The sequence below is a fragment of the Glycine soja genome, chromosome 19 (assembly GCF_004193775.1).
Source record: "Glycine soja cultivar W05 chromosome 19, ASM419377v2, whole genome shotgun sequence".
Classification (NCBI taxonomy): domain Eukaryota; kingdom Viridiplantae; phylum Streptophyta; class Magnoliopsida; order Fabales; family Fabaceae; genus Glycine; species Glycine soja.
This window is the reverse complement of record NC_041020.1, coordinates 30,567,230-30,588,783: the sequence shown is the minus strand read 5'-3', so window position 1 is coordinate 30,588,783 and position 21,554 is coordinate 30,567,230. Positions and strand designations below refer to the sequence as shown.

The window sequence follows — 21,554 nt, the reverse complement described above, 5'->3', positions numbered from 1 at the left end:
CTAACTCAAACTCAAACATAGGCACATCACACAACAACATGCAATGTCATCTATAAAAATAGAGCATCATAAATGAAAATAATAAAGGACCATAAACATCCCTGCGAAGCGCGAAGACAATGCAAATGAAAACCCTTGAACATATAAAACCCCAAATGAATCCACCAAAACAATGCAAATGAAAATGAACGCAAAAAAACCACCAACTTGACTGCCAAGCGCGAAGACTCACAATCACCGACAAAGGGATTGCAGTGGAGGGAAGAGCAAACTGCAAACAGTTAAAAAACCCTACAAGCAGTCAGACAATGAAACCGCGTTGTGGGGGAAAATGCGTTTACTTAATTTTTTATTGCTTTTTAACCTAACTTTTCCTAATTTTTCAATTCAGTCCTTGCCACATGGGATTGTTGACTTGGACTCAAACTTGCCACATTGGGTTGCTTACGTGGACTGAGGTTTGCCAAATAGACATTTGACTAACGAAGGAAATTAGATTTTAACAGCAGGGACTTATTTGCATAACGGATGTAAAGATAGGGACTATTTTGAATTAAAATTTAAGTTAGGGACTAATATGCAAAATGGTTACAATCTCAGGGACTAAATTTCCTATTCACTCCGCAATAATTTGAACTTTGACACACAAGTATTTAGCAAAGCTTCAATGTTGGCTCCTTGTGCACCATTTGGAAACATTATGGTTCTCACAGCTACCGATTTTGAGGTGAATGAATTTCCAATAAAATTGTATTCAGCAAAAGAAAGATGCCGAATATTCACAGGATTATTTTGAATGTGGGACTTTATAAGTAGGCACTCATCTTTTGCAACAAACAGAGCAAGATCATGCACCAAATCATGAATTTTAAATTGGTAAATAGTGCCTAAATTGACAAAATCTTGAAGGAAAGATCTTGACAGTAATTCATCCAGATACTATTTGACAACATCTTCCGATGTCTCATTCTTTCTAGGTGATGCAAAGAGACCAAGTGCCCCCCAAAGCTTAGCTACCTCATCACTAATAAATTGATAATCCTTTGGGTAAAGCAAAAACAATGCAAAACATTGCCTTAAATAGGAGGGCAAGAAATCATAACTTAATTTAAGTGCAAGTAAAATGTCATCTTTTTTTTTGTGGAAAATTCCAAATTTCATTGTCTCTCACATATTCCCACTCATTTGCCTCAGACATTGAAAATAGTAAACTCCTCAATGTTCTCACAGCCAATGGAACCCCTCTGCATTTTTTCACAATTTCTTCCGTAATATTTACCAAATGAGGATGTTTTTCCTCTTCACCTTCTTTAAAGGCCCATTTGACAAAAAGAGATAATGAATCCTTGTTATGAGGAACAAAACAAACCAACAAAAGCACCACTAAGGGCACAAACCCCTAGGTGGATTCCCTTTAACAGAATTTGTTAGAAGGTGCTGAGCTGTCAGGAGGATATTGGTTCATATGGAATATGTTGTTGGCATGTTGCTTCCCATCATGAAACACTGCATTGTTGTCATTTTCCACTTTTCTGTTAATTTCTTTTGGCATTCTAGCACCTTCTGTTTTCGTAGCAGCAACCTTGGCTAGTGCCTCTATATAAGGGATGCTTAGTATGCAATAGAGGACAGCAAAAAAATAATACAAGTTTTCCTTCCTTATTTTTCTCTCTTATGGAGGTTCCTAGCCCTCGAAGCTAGGTTATTCTTCCCCATTGTTCCTGCGTTTGTAGCATTTGGTGCTTTCATTGAGAGCTCATGGTTGTCTTCCATGGCTACCATACCAACTTCCACTACCACCATCCACACCACTCGCTAAATGGAGCTTCTGTGGCTGCCATTATAGCTCCAACCATTGCAACCCATACCATCCGTTGAACCACCCCTTCCCTTGCCATCCTTTCCACACAGCCAACCACCAGCAACCATTTCCGTAGCACTCATCCCATTCCTTGTCACAAACCCCTCATCCTTTTGTACATTCAGCTCAATCCCTTGGGATTGATTTTGAGAGCATCTGCAAACGTTTGCTAAGCTTGTTCGATACCGAAGGAACTTCTCCTTCCACTACTAGAAAATAAGGCTTTTATATCGGTTATTTAAGACTTTCAATATCGGTTATTAACCGATGTTGAAAGTACCGATGTGGAAACTAGTGTTAACATCGGTTTTTCAAAACCAATGTTAACTAATAAATACAACATTAGTTATTTAAATAGCCAATGTTATATGATAAGAATTATGAAAAAAAGTTATAAATCTGCATATCAACATTGAATTTTTAAAAAACTGATGATAAATGTCACTTACAACATCGATTTTTAAAAAAACTGATGTTAAATGTCACTTATAACATCGGTTTTTTAAAAAACCGATGTTTTAGAACTTTTTTTTAATTTGTTTTCTGTTTTTTAAATAAATCCAAAATTAACCTGCAAATTTTAAAATCAGACCACACAACATATAATTTTCATTTTGTTTTGAAATAGTTTTACTAGAAATTCCATGAGAAATTTACTAAATACTATGAATTTAAAGCATATTTAATGTTGAAACATGAATCGTAAAAAATGTAAAGTAAGTAAATATAAACTACAATTACAAAATTGTCTAAACATCTTAAGTTTCATTTTTAACTTTCAAATAGTACTTTGCCCACTGGATGCGAAGCGCCTTCAATCTCTCTGGTTCCAATGGTCTAACATTAGTGAAATACTGCATTATATAATAAAACATAACTTAATAATATATTAGCAATCATAACAAAATGAAATTTGGTGAATTAAAAATTACCATTTCCCAACTAAAATATAAGTATAATTTCATCACACAACAGATGCTCCCGTATGTCGTTGACTTTTTGTCGTCTTCCATTCAAACAATTTATGCATGGACAAAAAAATTCCCGTTTTCATCTGATTGACTTCTTTCTGAAGCAAATTGTAAGAACTGTTTCACTTCTTCCTCATACGCAGGGCTCAAGCGACTTTCATTCATCCAACTTCGATCCATCTAAATAATAACGCTGTCATACTCCGAAACTCATTCAATGCATGAAATCTCACTTTTTCATTTAAGGTGTGGCCCTATCCCATTTAGGAAGACACTTTTTTATGGTAGATTCAAGCATCAAGGTTTATCTTATTTTGTTAAATTTGATGAAATTTCAGCAGCATTTCGCATTGGTGTCCAAGTACACGACATGAAATCGATGACATTAATTACCCAATAATCAAGTATGCACTCAGAGAACAACCAGAAATGCACTGTACCAAAATTTTATCAAATCAAACAAAATAATGTTAACCTTAAAGCATGGATCTACCATAAAAATATGAGTCTCTTCAAACTATCCAAATGGACAATTCAAGATTCAATACAATGAACAAGCAAAAAAATGAACAATAATTCGTACAATTCTGTGGGAATCTTTCTTTCACGAATTAGCGAAACGAAAATCGTGATATTCTATTACAATGGCGAGAGAAAAAAGAAGAAAGAAAGAAAACATTAAAAATGAGAAGAAAAGATGTAAGAAGAAGGAATGAAGAGATAAAGAGTAGAGAGTGCAAACCCTAAAAACGATGTAGAGTGAGTGCGGAGGGAGGGAAGAGATAGTGGCAACAATATACTCACATAGCTCTGGCACCAGTATCTCTCTCTCAAGGTGAAAAAAAAGTTCAGAATATAGACACATGGCTTTTTTTATAACATTAACTCCTATATTATCTCATTGTAATCTGTCTTTGAATAATACAGTAATTAATTAACTTAATAATAATAATAATAATTTGTAGTAATGTTCTTTTGTTTAAGGATAAACATTTTCCCTTTAAAATAAATTAATTTTAGAATTTTATTAACGAATATTTTTTTTTTGGTGTCCTTGCTCTTTAAATCCTTGTGCCTGGTTAAACTAAAATAATAAGAATCAGAAAATAAATACAACAGCCAACAAAGCATAGGCAAAGTAGAACTATGATAAGTATTGAAAACTATGACCTTTTTAAGAAGAAAAAAACTAAATTTTTTATTTTTATAATAATTAAATAAAATATATTATTAATAAATTTTAATTTTTTTATGATATAATTGTTTTTACCAACATTCTATAAAAGTTCTATAAAAGTTAAACTTTATTATTAAAAATAGTTTTTTTTTTAATTTTCAAATGCACTAATATACAATAATTTATATAAATGTGTGTTATATTTAAATGATAATCATGAAATAATAAAATTAAAATTACAGAATTTATTTTAAAAATTTAATTTAATTTTTAAATGTTTATCTTTTGAATTTGTTATTGTTTATTAATTATTATATTTTTTAATTAAAATATAATTAATAACTCAATATATAATTTTTTAATATATATATATATAAATAATTAAAGAAAAAGAATTTATATTAACATTAGTTATTTGAAAACCAATGTCGTTAAACACTTACAACATCGGTTTTCAAATAACCGATGTTAATAGGACGATGTTAAAACTCATTTTTTTAGTAGTGTTCATTTCGGAAACCAGCTATGTTTCTCCCATTTCAGCACCCACCTCAAATGGCGGACGCAGAACCTTCTCCCGCGGGTGTAGACCGCCTTGAGGCCGCCTTGGCCAAACTTGATGCGGCTCAACGCCGCCTCGACTCCCAATTGAATGCCCTTCTCCTAAAACTGCCTCCGAGAACCATCCACCACTACCCATCATCCTTTGTGCAGTCACCACCGCCACCTCCGCCGCCCATGCCGACTCCACCTCCATCTTCTTTCTCTGCACAGACATTCCTCACCCACACTCCAATACTGACTCTGCCGCGGACTCCACTACTGCCTCCACCGTTGCCTCCGCCGCTCAAGCCGACTCCATCACCCACGCTCACCGCACCCACGACCATGCCACCTTCGCCAGCCATGCCGCCTCCGCTTCCCATGCCAACGGAGCCTCCATCCGCACAACCATCCCTTCCACCATTGTCGGGTTCGCTTCCTAGGCATGCTTTGCATCTTCCCACTTTTGGTCACGCTTGTGCCGCTATTCCCATTTCCGACAACCTCTTCAGTGCTATCCTTCATTATGGCCATACCACAGCTCCTCACACCAAGCATGGAGAACATTGAGACATCGCGCTGTTTGAGCTGGGACCTAGATTCTTTGGGACTATCATGGTCTCACGCAAGTGCATACTCATTGTCTTTGCACTATGGATAGGTGCTAAACTGAGTGAGTTTTGCCGCAACAGACCTTGGGACCCTGGTATTACTTTTGGTAGCCATAGTTTGAAGCCCCGACACCTTGAGGACAAGGTGTTTTTGATGGGCCAGGGAATGTTAGGATGGACAAAACAAACCAGAAAAAGCACCACTAAGGGCACAAACCCCTGGGTGGATTCCCTTTAACAAAATTTGTTAGAAGGTGCTGAGCTAGGATATTGGTTCATATGGAATATGTTGTGGCATGTTGCTTCCCATCGTGCAACACTGCATTGTTGCCATTTTCCACTTTTCTGTTATTTTATTTTGGCATTCTAGCACCTTCTGTTTTCGTAGTAGCAACCTTGGTTAATGCCTCTATATAAGGGATGCTTAGTATGTAATAGAGGACAACAGAAAAATAATACAAGTTTTCCTTCCTTATCTTTCTCTCTTATGGAGGTTCCTAGCCCTCGAAGCTAGGGTGTTCTTCCCCCTTGTTCCTGCATTTGTAACAATCCTCCGGAGAAAGGCTTTGTAACTTGTGAGAGGTAACGGTGCCCATCATGGAAGCAATGGAATCAATACGTGTAGTCACCAGAATTTTACTTCCTGCAGCAACCCCTTCTTGTATTAAATTCCTCAACTCAACCCATTTAACAAGATCATCATTCCATACGTCATCCAAGACAAGTAAGAATTTTTTACCAGCAAGTTTCCTTTTCTCAATTGATTTTGTAATTGCTCTAAATCGACCAAGTTTAAATTCTGTTGGGAAAGAGGAGCATCAGCAACATTAGCAGAATTGATGATTTTAACTCGTGTGTCAACATCAATTATTCGGAGACCAAACTTGTGCCTATCAGCTGCAACCTTGTCTAGCCTCTTGCTGCAATCTTTGATTTTCTGAGCCATCTTGCAATGAAAAACAAGTGGATTAGAACTTGAGAAGAAGTGGCTTACCTCGTCTTTGATGTTACCATGAACTTTGAGCACTTGCTTTCGCAGTGTTTGGCACTCAAATTCATCCAACACATCTTCGGCATCATAGAAGACACTTTTGAGCTGCCTCAGCCATTGCCGAAGCTCATGGTTATGCTCCTGCTTTTGCTCAGCATCTAGCAGCACTGCCTTGACTAATGAGAGAGTTTTTTCAAACTCTCGTAGATGATCGTATACGTCCAGCGCCTCAGAAGCTTCTTGGAAAGCCCGAGAAGCAAGCTTTTCAATGAGTGACTCCACAATGCTGAAGATAAATGATTCAGCCATGGTTATCTTATCAGGAATCAGAACACGTAGCAGAGATAAGAACACAAAACACTCACTAATTGTCAACACTACTTTTTCAAAATCCTTGATTGTTCTTTGCAAACAAAGGAAGATGAAAAAGTATAAGGGAGAAGAAGGAATGTATGAGTTGAGTTTTTTTTTTTTTTCTTTTGAAAAAATATGGAGACAAACAATCTGCAGAGAAGAAATTTTATTGCTACCATGGATCAAAGAAAGAAGGCAAGCATCTATGAGTTGAATCAAGGTTAATTGAGTAAATTCATGACTATCATCACTACTCCTGTATATTATAATGGTTAGGATTTTATAAAATATTAATATGAATTTCTATTGATGAAATTTGAACCTGTTGCTTAATAATAATTCGAATAACATCAGCTATAAAAATAAAAAATAAAAAATCAACTCGTAAAGAAGCATCTCTCGGTCAGCAAGGAAACATAATACTTGAGAAACGATGACACGTTATTCTCAAAGCTGATTCCCTATTGAATTAATAGTAAAAAATGATAATAATAACAAAACTTGTAACCAAAACTAAGACATTCTTTTCTTTATTTGGACCAATGCGTCTTCCAAATAGATTAGTATCCTATTCTAGAGTTGTTCGGAAGTTTACCCAAAAAGTAAAAATTAGAAAAGCTAAAAGTGATCTTTATTCGTTATATAACAAAAACAAAATCTGGATATGAAAGGTATTTTATACGGAGAAAAGGAGACAAAGGGAAAGGGTTGTGCTTCGTTTGAATTGGGGGAAGCATAATTAAAACAGGGTTTTGACTCGTAATTTTGCCACATAGGCTGTATGTACCCAAGTGCATTTCTGAATTTTATATTTTTTTAATTATCGCTACCTATCCATAATTTTTGCCAATCAACGGATTATTAGCAAAGTGTTTCTAAATGAATGACCAACTGACACATTTTTTTAGCAAATATACATTTCAGTCCTCAAAATTGTAACATAATGTCATTTTTTTTGGGAAAAAATGTAAATTATATTAAACCTAAAATGATATAACAATAAATGGGGTATACCCCGCAGCTTAAGAAAATCAAAAGTCTCCCTAATACAAGAAGACCTATATCAAGATGTTAAAACAAATGCAACAGGTGCGATTATCTATACATAAGAAACTTAATCTTACTAATAACATCTATTACAGAAAATTGATAATCTTCAAAAATCAACTTGTTCCTAGACAGCCAGATGCAGTAGACTGTAATTGCTATAGCCAGACAACGAAATTTTCCTTGAACACCTAATGTCATTTTATACCATGTTAAGTGAGTTATGCTTGTTTGTATCAAATTTTTAAGACTCGGACCATCCCAATCAATTTGATTAGTCGAATCGTGATCCAATGACTGGATTGGTTTGGGTCTTATGTTCGATCAGGTGTGTTTTTGACTCGGAACAACTCGATCGGATTTGTAGTCCCGTCAATCTGGACTGGATCAATTATTGTTTTTCTATGGTTATTTTCACGTACAAGTTGTCAACGTTATTCATTTTAGTTACTTATTACATAGGTTTGATATGTTGGTTTATGGTACGGTTATGGTAGAAATACCGATTTATTTACCCGCTAAGGAAAAAACTTCCAATTAATTATATTTAAGCTAAAATGCAATTTTAGTCTATTTATTTTTTGTAATATATAATTTTGATTTCTTTATTTTAAAATTAAGGCATGTAGTTGTTGTATTTAAAAAATTAATAATTTCAATCTCTCCATTGAAAATAAGATGTTGACAGTTAATTCTAACTTTAACTCATGTTATTGAAAGGAAAATTACTTTTCAACCCATTCATCTTCTTTGCACCATTCTTCATCCAATTTTTTCAGCAATGTTCCCACCTCTGTTTCTTGTACCTCTCCTCTATTAACATCCTCCTTCTCCCTTCCATTTATATCTAAATCCCCAACTTTTTTTGTTGGAATTGTAATTCTCCACAACCCAAAATAGTGTAAATAGTCTGCAACAAAAAAAAAAATCATATTTGAAAATGTGATAAGAAGAAGCATTGGGGAGGTGATGGTGTAGTTTTGAAACCTTTCGCTTAAATACTTTTGTTTCTCCTTTTTTTTTATCCAAAATATAAATCCCTAATTTTGTTTTGAGGTTTGACCTATCTTAAAAAAAATCCTAATTTATTGATCGCAATTTCTTGCCAAGAACTTTTGATGTTGGTTGCAAGGTTGAAATCGAGGTTCTAAAATTTGATAATTGTTGAAATTTAGGTTTAGGAATGTTTTTCAATTTCTCCTAGTGATTTTATAGAGGAAGGTAGCTGGGTGTGGAACACGTTTGTAAGAGAGACGTTGACAATCGAGACGCCAATGACTGTGTGGAAAGCAAGTTTCGTGGTGGTTAATTACAACTAAAATTACATTTTAGTGTTATATTTAACATCATTATGTATAACTTATGCATGTGCCTAAACTTAATTAAATATTATGAATATGTCTAAACTGTGATTTGTAATTATTAATTAATACGTAAACTTATTTTGAAATATTATTGAACAATAATGTAAAAAAAATATTTTAACTAATTAAACTTTTAGAAAAGACTTCCCTATAAATAACATAAAAATATTACCCCAATTTAATTTAGGAATTCCAAGTAACTGCAAAAATTATGTGTTTTTTTTAGCTTAATTTGATCTAACACCATGATGTATTGACTAGAATTATCTAGATAAGACAAAATTTATATCTTAGATATTTTTAATATTGTTTTCTAATAAAAACTGACATTTCAATAGGCTGTCAAGTATATTGGTGAAAATAGGCTGGGCTTCTGAAATTTGAATTTGTTGTCAAGTACATTTAAAGATCATATTACTAAAAACAATGAAAATTAGAAGGATAAAAAAATTAAATCCTTAAAATATAATAATCAAAATTAAAATAAATTATAGACTAAATATATTTAAATAATTAATTATTAACAATTTAATATACCATTTAGGATAAAATTATAATTTTAATCTCAAATTTATTTTCAGTTTTCATGAAAGAAAAAGTGGAAGATAAAAAGAATTTAATCAAAGAGGCAAGTATTAAACAAATGATTCAATTAGCACAATTTGATGTAAAATGGTATGCTCACGAAGAGTTAGTGATTAGATTAATTAGTGTGTTTATATTTGATTCTGAGATCAATGTGATTCTGTAGGTAGCATTGATTCTAATCAAACGTAATTTTAGAATAATGTGATTATATATATATATATATATATATATATATATATATATATATATATATATATATTGATTTTCACATTTAATGATCAAAATTAATTTTGAATGTTAAATTAACAAAATGGATATTAATTGTTTGTGGATGTCTTTTGCATTATAATTTACCAAAATGGCAGTGTGTAATATTCCAATTTCCTCGGTGATTACAGGATTAGCTAGTTAGTTACCAAATTATTTTGTTTTTATCTTATTAAGTTATTAACCACTGTTTTTGCAGTACAGGCAAAGAACAACATTATGAACCAAGAAATAACACTTTAGTCCTAACCATGCAGTATAATAACACTGATATTATGAACCAACAACACCAAATAAAATGTTAACAGAATAACCTTATAAAATGCTAAAACAGCACCAAATATAGTTGTTCTGCAGAAAAATAACAGTATAAAAACAACAGGCAGTGGAGATTACAGTAAATATACGAATATAAAAAGAACAACAAAAAAATAAGCACAACATAAAATAGGCCGTGGAAATAAACACACGCGTGCATTAACTTCATGGACAATGGAAAAATCCAACATTGATATCTGAGAATTGATTCTCGCATGAGGCAGAAGCAGCTCCAGGGTAACTTCACCCATAATCGATTTTCATTAAGTGAATCACGTCCAACACAATAAATAAAACATCATGGTCGCCTCTTTTTTCACGTCTGACGATTCCTGATCACCATCTAGGGGTTGCCAAAGGAGATTCAGCGCTTATATGTCTCAACAAATCATTCCTATTCGTCTTCTTCTTCTTCCGGCTTTTCTGGTTCTTCAATGATGATGACGTGTTTGATATGTGATATTTTGGACCAAAACTCACCGACATGGGGCTGGCATTTTCTACATAGTTCAGAACAACCGAAGATTCTCAACCTTTCAAGTGCGTGAGGTGATGGATGTTATCCGGGAGAGATATAAGCTTTGGACAATCTGATATAAGATGTGATTTAAGATTAATCAGAGTTGACAACCACTTCGGAAGCATTTCAAGATTGTCGCAGTTTTTAATGAACAAGGTCTGTAAGGAGTTGGCAGTTTCTTGAAGCCATTGAGGTAAGGCCACCAGTTGCGGTAAACCCCAAAATCCAACACATTTTAACTTCAGCATGGGACTTCGTTCTTCATGGTGGTCCTTCCAGAGATCCAAGTCCAGATTAACACAGTCTTGAACAAACAGATCGAGTTTCTAATTCAGGAAAATTTGTAACATCCAGTGGCAAAGACATCAGACTATGACAATCAGAAACATTCAATGTTTTAAGAGCAGGAAATAAACTTCACCCCTCCAATTATGGGAAAGTCTTTCAGAATAAGAGTAGGAGTGGATATAACTCGGCCACTAAAGAGGGGAATTACTCTAAAACTAGGAGAAAAGATGATAAAGGAGATTTTGTTCAAATATGACAGATTAGGAAGTCTTTGTTTGTTGTGCAAATGCTTGAATCATTTGATGAAGGAGTGACTGTAAAGAAGAAGATACGAATGAAATTGATCTAGATGATTTACCCTATGGGACATGGATGAAAGCATCTCCCATGAGAGCAAACAAGGTAATTGGAATGAGGAATGAGGTAAAGATTGGGAGCTTTGGAAGGAGGTTATTGGAAAACACAAGGAGCACTCAAATTCAGTTAAAAGGAAAGGGACAAACTTGAGAATATCGGAAAAAGGAAAAGTAACTCTGCCAGTGTGTTCTAGAAGTGTTGTAGGTGCTGGAAGGATGTCACTTAGACAAGGGGTCGATTACTAGGAAAGAAAAGGAGACAAAACAGGCCCTACCACTGATGAAGGTGAAGGCAATACCTGAATCTTTCGTTGGAAGAAGAAGAAGATTTTATTTCATTTGCCACACAAAATACAAGAATATAATCCCTTATTTATACTAGAATAGAGTGACTACTCACATAATTTGCTTATTCAAGAATACTGAATGCTCACATAATTGTTTATTCAAGACTTTGTAACTTATAACTTTACAACTTTCATCTTCCACAATTTAAGGCACATAAAACTTGTTATTATTATTTTTCTAATTAATATCTAACATCCTCCCTTAATTGGAAAATTCTTCTGCACACTAAGTCTTGCTCGCAATCTTCGAAAATCTTCAAATTTGAGAGGCTTGGTGAAAATATCCGTAACTTGATCTTGAGTTTTCACATGAGTCAATTCTACTTCTTTCTTGGTAATGCACTCTCTAATGAAATGATACCTTGTATCTATATGCTTACTTTGTTCATGGAACACCGGATTCTTGGCATGCTCTTGTGCAGATCTATTATCAACATAGATCTTTGTGCTTTCCTTTTGCAACAACTGAAGTTCCTCCAACAATCTTCTTAGCCAAATGGCATGACATGTGCAAGAAGTTGTAGCTACATACTCGGCTTCACAAGTAGAAAGTGTCACAATGCCTTGCTTCTTAGAACTCCATGTAAAAACACAATCACCCATAAAAAATACAAATCCGGTAGTACTTTTTCTATCATCAACATCTCTGGCAAAATCACTATCACAAAATCCCACAAGCTTATAGTTATTGGAGGGAGAATAAAACAATCCAAAATCAATTGTACCCTTCAAGTAACGAAGAATTCTTTTTGCGGCTTTTAGATGAGGAGAGGTAGGAGCCTCCGTAAAGCGACACACAACTCCCACCGCATATAGAATATCGGGCCTTGTATTGGTTAGATACCTTAAACTCCCCACAAGACTCTTGAAGACCGTGGAGTCTACCTTCTCTCCTTCATCAAACTTTGATAACTTCAAGCCACCTTCCATAGGTGTGTTCACGGGATTGCGATCAAGCATATTAAATTTCTTCAACACTTCTTTTGTGTAGCTTTCTTGTGAGACAAAGATCCCATTCTCCGTTTTCTTCACTTCCATTCCCAAGTAATATGACATGAGTCCCATATCTGTCATATCAAATTCACGAGACATGGACTCCTTGAAGTCTTCAAACAAATTTGGGTTATTACCGGTAAAGATAAGGTCATCCACATAAAAACAAATAAATAAGACATCACCATTATTAAAAGTTTTAACATAAAGAGCATACTCATTTTGACAACGAACAAACCCATTGTCTTGGAAGTACTTGTCAATGTGAGTATTCCATGCCCTCGGTGCTTGCTTTAGACCATACAACGCCTTGTTCAATTTCAAGACTTTTCCTTCTTGACCTTCGATGACAAAACCCATTGGTTGTTCAACATAGACATCTTCTTCAAGATAGCCATTTAGAAATGCCGATTTTACATCAAGCTGAAAAATTCTCCACTTCATTTGAGCTGCCAAGGAAATAAGAAGACGAATGGTCTCTATGCGGGCAATCGGTGCAAACACTTCATCATAATCAACTCCATATTGTTGCTTGTAGCCTTTAGCTACAAGTCTTGCTTTGTGTCTCTCAACCTCTCCTTTTGCATTCTTCTTGATTTTGAACACCCATTTGACTCCAATTGCTTCATGACCTTTGGGAAGGCTTGATAACTCCCAAGTGTTGTTCTTCTCAATGGCTTTGATTTCTTCTTCCATGGCTTGTCTCCACCTTTTGTCTTTCATTGCTTCATCAAAGTTTAAGGGTTCACTGTCAACAAAAAGACAAAACAAATCATATATAACTTCAATTTCATCATATAATTCTTGAATATTTCTCATTCTTCTTGGCCTTTCACTTGAACTCCCTTTGGAAGATGATGAGGCTTCATTGGTTGAAGGAGTTGGTGAAAGTGTTGGAGTTGAATCATTTGGATTCAAGGCTTCTTCATCTATTTCTTTAAAGTACGGGAAAAAATCATAAGTGTCTTCTTTCTCCTCCCAATTCCATATGCCTTCTTCATAGAACTTGACATCTCGGCTCACAATTGTCTTTCCATTGTTTGGATTGTACAATTTGTAGCCTTTTGAGCTTGCATCATAGCCAATGAACACATGTTTCTCACTCCGATCATCAAGCTTGAATCTTCCTTGGTCGGGTACATGAGCATATGCAATGCTCCCAAATACTCTCAAGTGATCAACTCTTGGCTTCACTCTACTCCATGCTTCTTATGGTGTTTGATCTTTGACATTCTTTGTTGGGGAGCAATTGGACAAATAAATGGCACATGCAACAGCTTCGGCCCAAAATTCCTTTGGCATATTTTTAGCCTTCAACATACATCTAGTCATATTAAGAATAGTTCTATTTTTTCTCTCCACTACCCCATTTTGTTGTGGAGATCTAGGAACCATTAGAGGGCGACGAATCCCATATTTTTTACAAAATTCATTAAATTCTTTTGATGTGAATTCGTCACCTCTATCGGATCTTAGAGCTTTGATTACATAACCACTCTCCTTTTCCACAAGAGCTTTAAAATTTTTAAGAACTACAAATGCCTCAGATTTTTGCTTTAGAAAATAAACCCAAGTCTTCCTACTATAATCATCAATAAAAAGCAAGAAATATTTATTGTTACCACATGAAGGAGGATTGATTGGGCCACACACATCGGTGTAAACAAGTTGGAGAGGCTCCTTTGCTCTTGAATTAGCTTCTTTTGGAAAACTCCTTCTTGCATGCTTTCCAAGGAGACATGCTTCACACAATTGATTAGGATGGTTGATGTGAGGCATCCCTTTCACCATCTTCTCCTCTCCTAAGGATTTTAGTGCTCCAAAATTCAAGTGCCCAAATCTCATATACCAACACCATGATTCATCTTTTATGCTAGCCTTCAAACATTTTGCTTCATTGGTTTTAATGTTCAAAGTAAACATTCTATTTCTTGACATAAACACCTTGGCAATCAAATTAGAATTTTGATCTCGAAGCCATAAACAACAATCTTTCGTATGAATTTCATACCCCTTTTCAACAAGTTGTCCCAAACTCAAAATATTGCTTTTTAGTTTAGGAACATAGTAAACATCCGTGATTAATTTGTGAGCACCATCTTTTAAAGAAATTAAAATGGTACATTTTCCTTGGATTTGCACCTTGGAAGAATCTCCAAAAGAAACATTTCCTTTCACCTTCTCATCAAGTTCCACAAATTTCTCTTTGCATCCACACATGTGATTGCTTGCTCCATTGTCAAGATACCATAAGCATTTGTCTTCCTTCTCACCATTATTAAGTGATAGTAGTAGTGTTGGCTCTTCAACTTCTTTATCTTCTTTATCATCAATAAGATTGACCTTCTCTTCAACATTTGTTCTACACTCCCAAGAGTAATGGCCATATTTATGACAATTAAAACATTCAACATTAGATTTATCATACCTCCTTTCATATGCTTTTTCGTAATTGTTTCTACCTCTTCCTCTTCCTCTTCCACGACTTCTAGTGGATTGATGGCTCCTCCATTCATTATTGTCAAAATTATCACGATCTCCTCTTCCTTGGCCATGACCACGTCCACGACCACGTCCACGTGCTCTTTGACTACTTTCTCCTCCATTTTCTTTCAAAGAAGCTTTGGCTTTGAGGACTTGCTCCAATGGCTCATCATGTCTTCTATTGAACCTTTCTTCATAGGCTTGAAGAGAACCCATCAATTGGTCTACAGTCATTGAGTCTAAATCCTTAGACTCTTCAATAGCACAAACCACATAATCAAATTTAGCGATTAAGGAGCGAATGATCTTTTCCACCACACGAACATCTTCCATATTTTCTCCATAACACTTCATTTGGCTCACAATAGCCAACACCTTGTTGCCAAAATCTGAGATAGATTCGGATTCCTTCATATGTAATGATTCAAACTCTCTACGTAGAGTTTGTAGGCGCACCTTTTTTACCTTATCAACACCTTCAAGGGAGGTTTTCAAAATCTCCCATGCTTCTTTGGATGTGGTTACATTTGACACCAACACTACTAGAAGATGCATGATCTACATCGGTCACAATCAATGTTCTACAACGGTGCATGACCGTTTTTGATTATAATGATGTTGAAACTTAAAAATTTCAACATCAGTCCATAAGCGAACGTTGTAGTAAGCTGTTTTTTTTCTAAATCGGTGCTATACTAATGACTGATGTAGAAACATTGGTTCTGCTTTTTGAGGGCGGATTTTCTACATCGTTTTTAAATTAAGCAACGATGTTGATCTTTTATTTTCTACATCGTTTTTAAATTAAGCAACGATGTAGTAAGTTGCGCTTTTTACATCGTTTTATAGAAAGCAATGATGTTGAATATGGGAACTTCTACATCAGTGATGACGTAGGCACTGATGTAGTAAGTTGCGCTTTTTACATCATTTTACAGAAAGCAATGATGTTGAATATGGGAACTTCTACATCAGTGGTGACGTATGCACTGATGTAGTATGTTACGCTTTCTACACCGTTTTACAGAAAGCAACGATGTTGAATATGAGAACTTCTACATCGGTGGTGACATAGGCACCGATGTAAAAACATATTTAACCTGCATAATAATTTAAGGTTAATTAAAATAAATAATTTATAATGAATAAATTATCTATAAATAAAACATATTGTTTATAGTGATAAATATGACTATAAATAATTGATATAAGATATTAAAAAAAGTTACTGTCTATAAATAATTGATAAAATATATAAAACAACATTTTAGTTGATCAAGAGGTCTCAATTGGTTGAGAAAAGAGAAAATATCATAACATATGGTATGGAAGTTCCATCATAAAATATCATTCTTTTTATTTTGGTGAATCATAACATATCATTCTATTTCACCCATCATTAGATATATCTAGAAGCTTTGGTAATACGTTAAACAAATTTAAATCCATAGTATGTGCGCGTGCGTGCATATGCAGTTGTGTGTTTGTGCAATTTTTCTTTTATGTTTGGGCTATGATTTTCAATCTCAACAAATACAATGTTAGGGAATCAGACAATTTTGCTATAGATTTTGTTGACACAGTTTTACATACTTACTCGGATGGATGAATACAAAATGTTTATGGAGTTTAGTATTACTCATTAAGTTATGACAGAATTTTCAAATAATCTAATGCAGATGTTCCAGAAAGGCTCGCCAGTGGCCAGAGACGTGTCAAAAGCTATATTACATCTCTCAAAAAAAGCAGAGCTGAAGAGATTGGAAGAGAAGTGGTTGATTACCTCACCGGCATCATGCTCCAACGTGACCTCCGATGATACAGACAGTTTGAAGCTGAGAAGTTTATGGATTCTATATGTCATCTCAGGTGCCACTTCCACCATTTGTGTGCTACTATCAGCCATCCAATCTCTAGTAAAATCCTGTCACCAATGTCAAGCAGTGGCACCAGAAGGCAATGACACACCAAGTGATCATAAAGTGTGGGAGAACAAATAATATTTAGTTACTTAATTTGTTCAAATAATATTCTCAAGTTACTTAATTTTAAGAACCAACATCAGCAATTGTATTGAAATTGTTCTTGTTCACTTCCAACTTACATATATCTGTTAATGAACACAACTTTCATCAGCTCACGCACAAGCACAACCAATTGACATCTCTTTTCTCATTCAATTTTCCCTGCATTTCAAGCAAAAGAACAAACAATACAGCAGCCACAGTGGTGCAGTATCCATTCTAATCCCATTGTAATTCAATGAAAATGGTAAAATAAATTAAATAACGAGTTAACACTTAAATGCGAGCCTTGTCCAGAAATAACAATTTCAGTGATGGAATTGTTGATTACATGATCAGAAGTAATGGAATTATTAACCAAAAATTGCAGTCACACCTTTTTTAATTTATCTTCCTTGTCAAGTGTCTCTCTGCGCTTGTCGTTATCACCTCCCTACAAAGAAAAAATCCAAGTGAGGCTCACATCAAGTATTAGTACAACAAATTTAATACGTAAAACTAAACTAGACTTAATAAAGCTGTCATCATTGGAGAAATGCAAGAAGTATATGATTGCTTTATCATGACTTTTTTGGTTTGCTGTTTTTCTGAACTTGAAATATGGTAATATATATCCGTTAATTTGAGTAGATATTTCAGTAATGTAGGTGGTGTTTGCAAAAGGAAGTATAGGCAAATTGTTCATAAAAAGTGGAAGCATATTACCATGCCACGTCCAAAACTGATAAATCTTAAACGAATATAACATAACATAGTCCATTTCTAAAACTAGAGTAGTCCATTTCCAAATGTAGCTATGCTCATTATTACGAATATAACATAACATAGTAATACAGATGTGAATAGTATTTTAGTTTTTCTTTTGCAGGATTTACCAGGCTTCATGGAATCCCTTGTGAAGCAAATGTCTGTAAATCTTAAACGCATTCACAGCTTAGGGATAAAAAAGGTAGCAGTTGGGTTATTACAGCCAATTGGGTGTTTCCCTGTGTTAAATGTGATATTTTGCCGTACGAACTGCATTGGCCTTTTGAACGTGATCTCCAAAGATCACAACAAAATGTTGCTCAAAGCTGTGCAAGAACCCAACAAGGAAGCAGCAGTCAAATCAGTTTTCATAACACTGGACCTCTACAACTCCTTCCTCTCTGCAATTGAAACTATGCAGAAAAAGCGTGCAGGTTAGTTCTCATTGTGCTTTAAATAGAATTTCAACACGCTACGGATAAAATTGTAGAGGATAGCATTTGATATTTATTTTTTGAAGAATTATTTTTATGGAAAATGCTAATCAGGATTCTTAGAACATTAATTAAGAAAATTGAAGTAGAAATATTTTTATTGAAAAGTAAAAATATATATTATTTATAATCTTTTTTGTCTTCTCTTAATATTTTCACATTAAATATTTTTTTGATTTGGTTTCTTAATCAATACTGTTATGACACATTTGTTAGCAATATCTTTTTTTATATATCTAAATCATGTCAGCAAGAGAAATGCTAACAAGACATTATTATATGACATATGCTTTAAAACAGAATCTATATTATTGGGTTATGTGGGAAATGCTAACAAAGATTAGACCTACGTAATTAATTAATAAGACTAACAGTGTGTTGAAATGAATGCGTCAAATAATAATAAAATCTCAATGATGCTAACTTTCAACAATATATGCATACAATAATTTGTTATTTTGAACTTTTCTAGTTATTATATATGCAATATTTTTTTTTCTTCTTCTTCTTCTCGTTACTCTAGCTAGTCATCATAGATAGCATTAGTTGATTTTGTGCAAGCAATTACTTTCTTTTTCTTAAAAAAAAATTATAATAGAATAATGGAAATATCAGAAACTATGACTATAGATAGTTTCAAAGTTAAGCACTGAGTATCTAATTACGTAATTATAAGAAAACCTCTAGATGATGACAATTACTGTGATGATGAAATAAAAAAGTTACATTTAAATTGGTGCCCAATACACAATTGGAGTATAATGCTAACTAGCTAATTGCGTAATTATAAGAAAAAATGATTGGTGCCCAATACACAATTGGAGTATAATGCTAACTAGCTAGCATCTTAAAGACAATATTTAGAAAATTAAAAATAAAAAAGTTTTTTTTTATTAGAAGTGAAAAAGAGTTATCATTTCCTAGAATAAAATAATTTTACACTATAGTCTAATCATAAATTATATTATGTAAAATATGATGGTTGATTTTTATAATAATTATTTTAAAAATCATACAAATAATTATTAATTTATGATTAAATGATAATGTAAAATTATTTTATAGTACTATTAGTATATATTCATTAAACTTATTTGAAAGCGCAATAGTATATTCTTGTATTTTCAATATAACTCAATTGTAATTTTTAACATAAACTTCTATTTATTTATTCCTTAACCAGAATTTATCATTTTAATATAAAAATCTCTTTTTATATTCTTTTGTCATCTTGTATGTCATTTTAAATTTATCATTTATGTTATTAGTCAATCTCACCAAACATTTTCAATTTAATCAATTTTATCTTATAAGCATTTTAGTTTTTCAACTCTTGACTTATAGCTTTTAAGTTTTTAGTTAACTTATAAACTAATTTAATGAAACACATCCTAATAATAATAATAAACATATTGACTGTTTCATTTTTACCTGACAAAAAAACTATATTAATGAGACTAAACTTAATATATATATATATATATATATATATATATATATATATATATATATATATATATATATATATATATATATATATATATATATATATAATGCAATTAGTTATTGAATGAAGTTGTACCTAGAAAGCATGAAATGCATATACCTGGAGGCACAGTGGAACCAGCAGAACTTGGATCTTGAAAGTAAAACTTCTTGCCGGGAAATTGAAAAGAGCTATGTGTGAGTGTGACACAAGGGTGGCTGTACTTTTCATAATACTTCTCAACAAAAGAAGGGATGGCCTCAAGGTCATCCTTCAAGTTTGGAGCAAAAAGTGGCTGCAGTTTTGGATTATTAATTTTAGACCTTTCTCTCCGAATCCTTGCCATTATCACATGCCAATGATTCTTTACTGCGTTATCAGTTCGACCTGGGAAGTGTCTTGCAATTACAGCCCATCTATTACCATGAATCCGGTGTGAAGCTAGAAGACGCTCTTCTTCTTCCTCTGTGAAAGGATTTCTGTTTATTCTTGGGTCCAATTGATTGAACCATCTCAACCTACAGCTTTTCCCTGCACAACACAATTCTTGTTAATTTAGCTTAATTATATATGTTATCACAGTTAAACTTCACAAACTTACAAATTCATGGTACTTTATTCACTTGTTATGCTTTAATATTTGATATTAGATTTACGCAAGAAGTATAAATACACCCAATAGCAATCATATACTATCATAATTCACAAGCAGTTGAGAAGATGCAATTTCTTGCCTGCTTAAAGATTGTAGACTTCCCAGACTCTCCAGCACCTAAACAACAGAGATATTAACACACAAATAAGTTCAGAAAATAAATAACAAAAGCTAGTATTTGCACGGTATATTAAGAGATTGTGGCACACACATATAATTCCTTCAAACTCTGGGGAGTACAACCACATTACGTATTAATGCTAATTGCTAAACTCCAAATAATTCTACAGATTGCTATATAAAATAAGGAAAGTCACACCTAGTAAAACACACCTAGTAATAAAAGTTTCTGAATATGCTTTTCAACCTTTGTTTCTAACTTGATTCTTGTTTCAATTTCTGCATCCTGCAAATGCACGCCACATTCATCAAATTAAAGCTTATTTAACAGTATTATTTCTAATTTAATAAGTGCCAAATTTATAAAGGACAAAAGACCTGAGCATTTTCTTCAGCATCAGCTTCACGAAAACGACGACTTCAGCTGCAGACTAAGCCCATGTTATCTGTTACAAAGAAGATGCATTGATCAAGCTCCACCAGAAACCGTTGTTTCAATTTTCAATACTCTCCTTTATTGCATACTTGCATTATGCAGCATTTATCGTAGCTTATTTAGACTTGTGGAAGTAGCTTATTATGACATTTCTATAAAAACTCTATTTATTAGTTCAATAAACTTCCTGGTAAAACTTAACCAATTAAGTTCTTTTTAAATTAGTTTTAACTAATTAACGACATAAGTTATTTTTAATTAATTATACTAGTCTTCACAATCAAGCTTATAAACAAATGCTCATTTGACAAGAGCTTATTGAATCCATTGCTTAATTAAGGTGTTTACTCAAAAACACACCCTCTATGGACTTGAGTTCACCTAACAAGAAGACATGAGCAGAGCAAACAAACACAAGCAGGCTCTCCCACCTCAAACGAATATCTCAAGTCAACCACAAGCTAATACTTCATGCAACTTGCAATAATATATGCAAATAATAGATTATCAAT

The 21,554-nt window shown here is 33.6% G+C and overlaps 2 protein-coding genes, 2 long non-coding RNA genes and 1 pseudogene across 4 annotated transcripts; 1 reads left to right on the top strand and 4 right to left on the bottom strand.

Annotated features, from left to right (window-relative positions):
- Positions 1 to 605: 605 nt before the first annotated feature.
- On the bottom strand, positions 606 to 1,929 carry LOC114398723 (annotated as a pseudogene).
- A 2,560-nt stretch (positions 1,930 to 4,489) lies between these two features.
- LOC114400688 (putative disease resistance protein RGA1) lies at positions 4,490 to 6,714 on the bottom strand. Its single transcript, XM_028363268.1, has 2 exons — positions 5,903 to 6,714; positions 4,490 to 5,806 (listed from the first exon to the last, which is right to left on the bottom strand). The coding sequence occupies exons 1-2, from the start codon at positions 6,461 to 6,463 to the stop codon at positions 5,789 to 5,791; spliced, it is 579 nt and encodes a 192-aa protein (XP_028219069.1). The 5' UTR covers positions 6,464 to 6,714; the 3' UTR covers positions 4,490 to 5,788.
- Positions 4,565 to 5,122, top strand: LOC114398722 (zyxin-like). Its single transcript, XM_028360888.1, has one exon. It carries the CDS (start codon positions 4,565 to 4,567, stop codon positions 5,120 to 5,122), a length of 558 nt encoding a protein of 185 aa, XP_028216689.1.
- Positions 6,715 to 15,172: 8,458 nt separating the features above from the next.
- LOC114400689 lies at positions 15,173 to 18,231 on the bottom strand. Its single transcript, XR_003663987.1, has 5 exons — positions 17,980 to 18,231; positions 17,481 to 17,537; positions 17,185 to 17,266; positions 16,864 to 17,004; positions 15,173 to 16,180 (listed from the first exon to the last, which is right to left on the bottom strand). It is a non-coding gene; the product is annotated as an uncharacterized LOC114400689 (long non-coding RNA).
- Positions 18,232 to 20,487: 2,256 nt separating this feature from the next.
- Positions 20,488 to 21,177, bottom strand: LOC114400690. Its single transcript, XR_003663988.1, has 3 exons — positions 20,985 to 21,177; positions 20,820 to 20,892; positions 20,488 to 20,603 (listed from the first exon to the last, which is right to left on the bottom strand). It is a non-coding gene; the product is annotated as an uncharacterized LOC114400690 (long non-coding RNA).
- Positions 21,178 to 21,554: the final 377 nt, after the last annotated feature.

Coding starts and splice junctions, on each gene's coding strand:
- LOC114398722 (XM_028360888.1), top strand. CDS start 4,565: ATGGCGGACGCAGAACCTTCTCCCGCGGGTGTAGACCGCCTTGAGGCC.
- LOC114400688 (XM_028363268.1), bottom strand. CDS start 6,463: ATGGCTGAATCATTTATCTTCAGCATTGTGGAGTCACTCATTGAAAAG.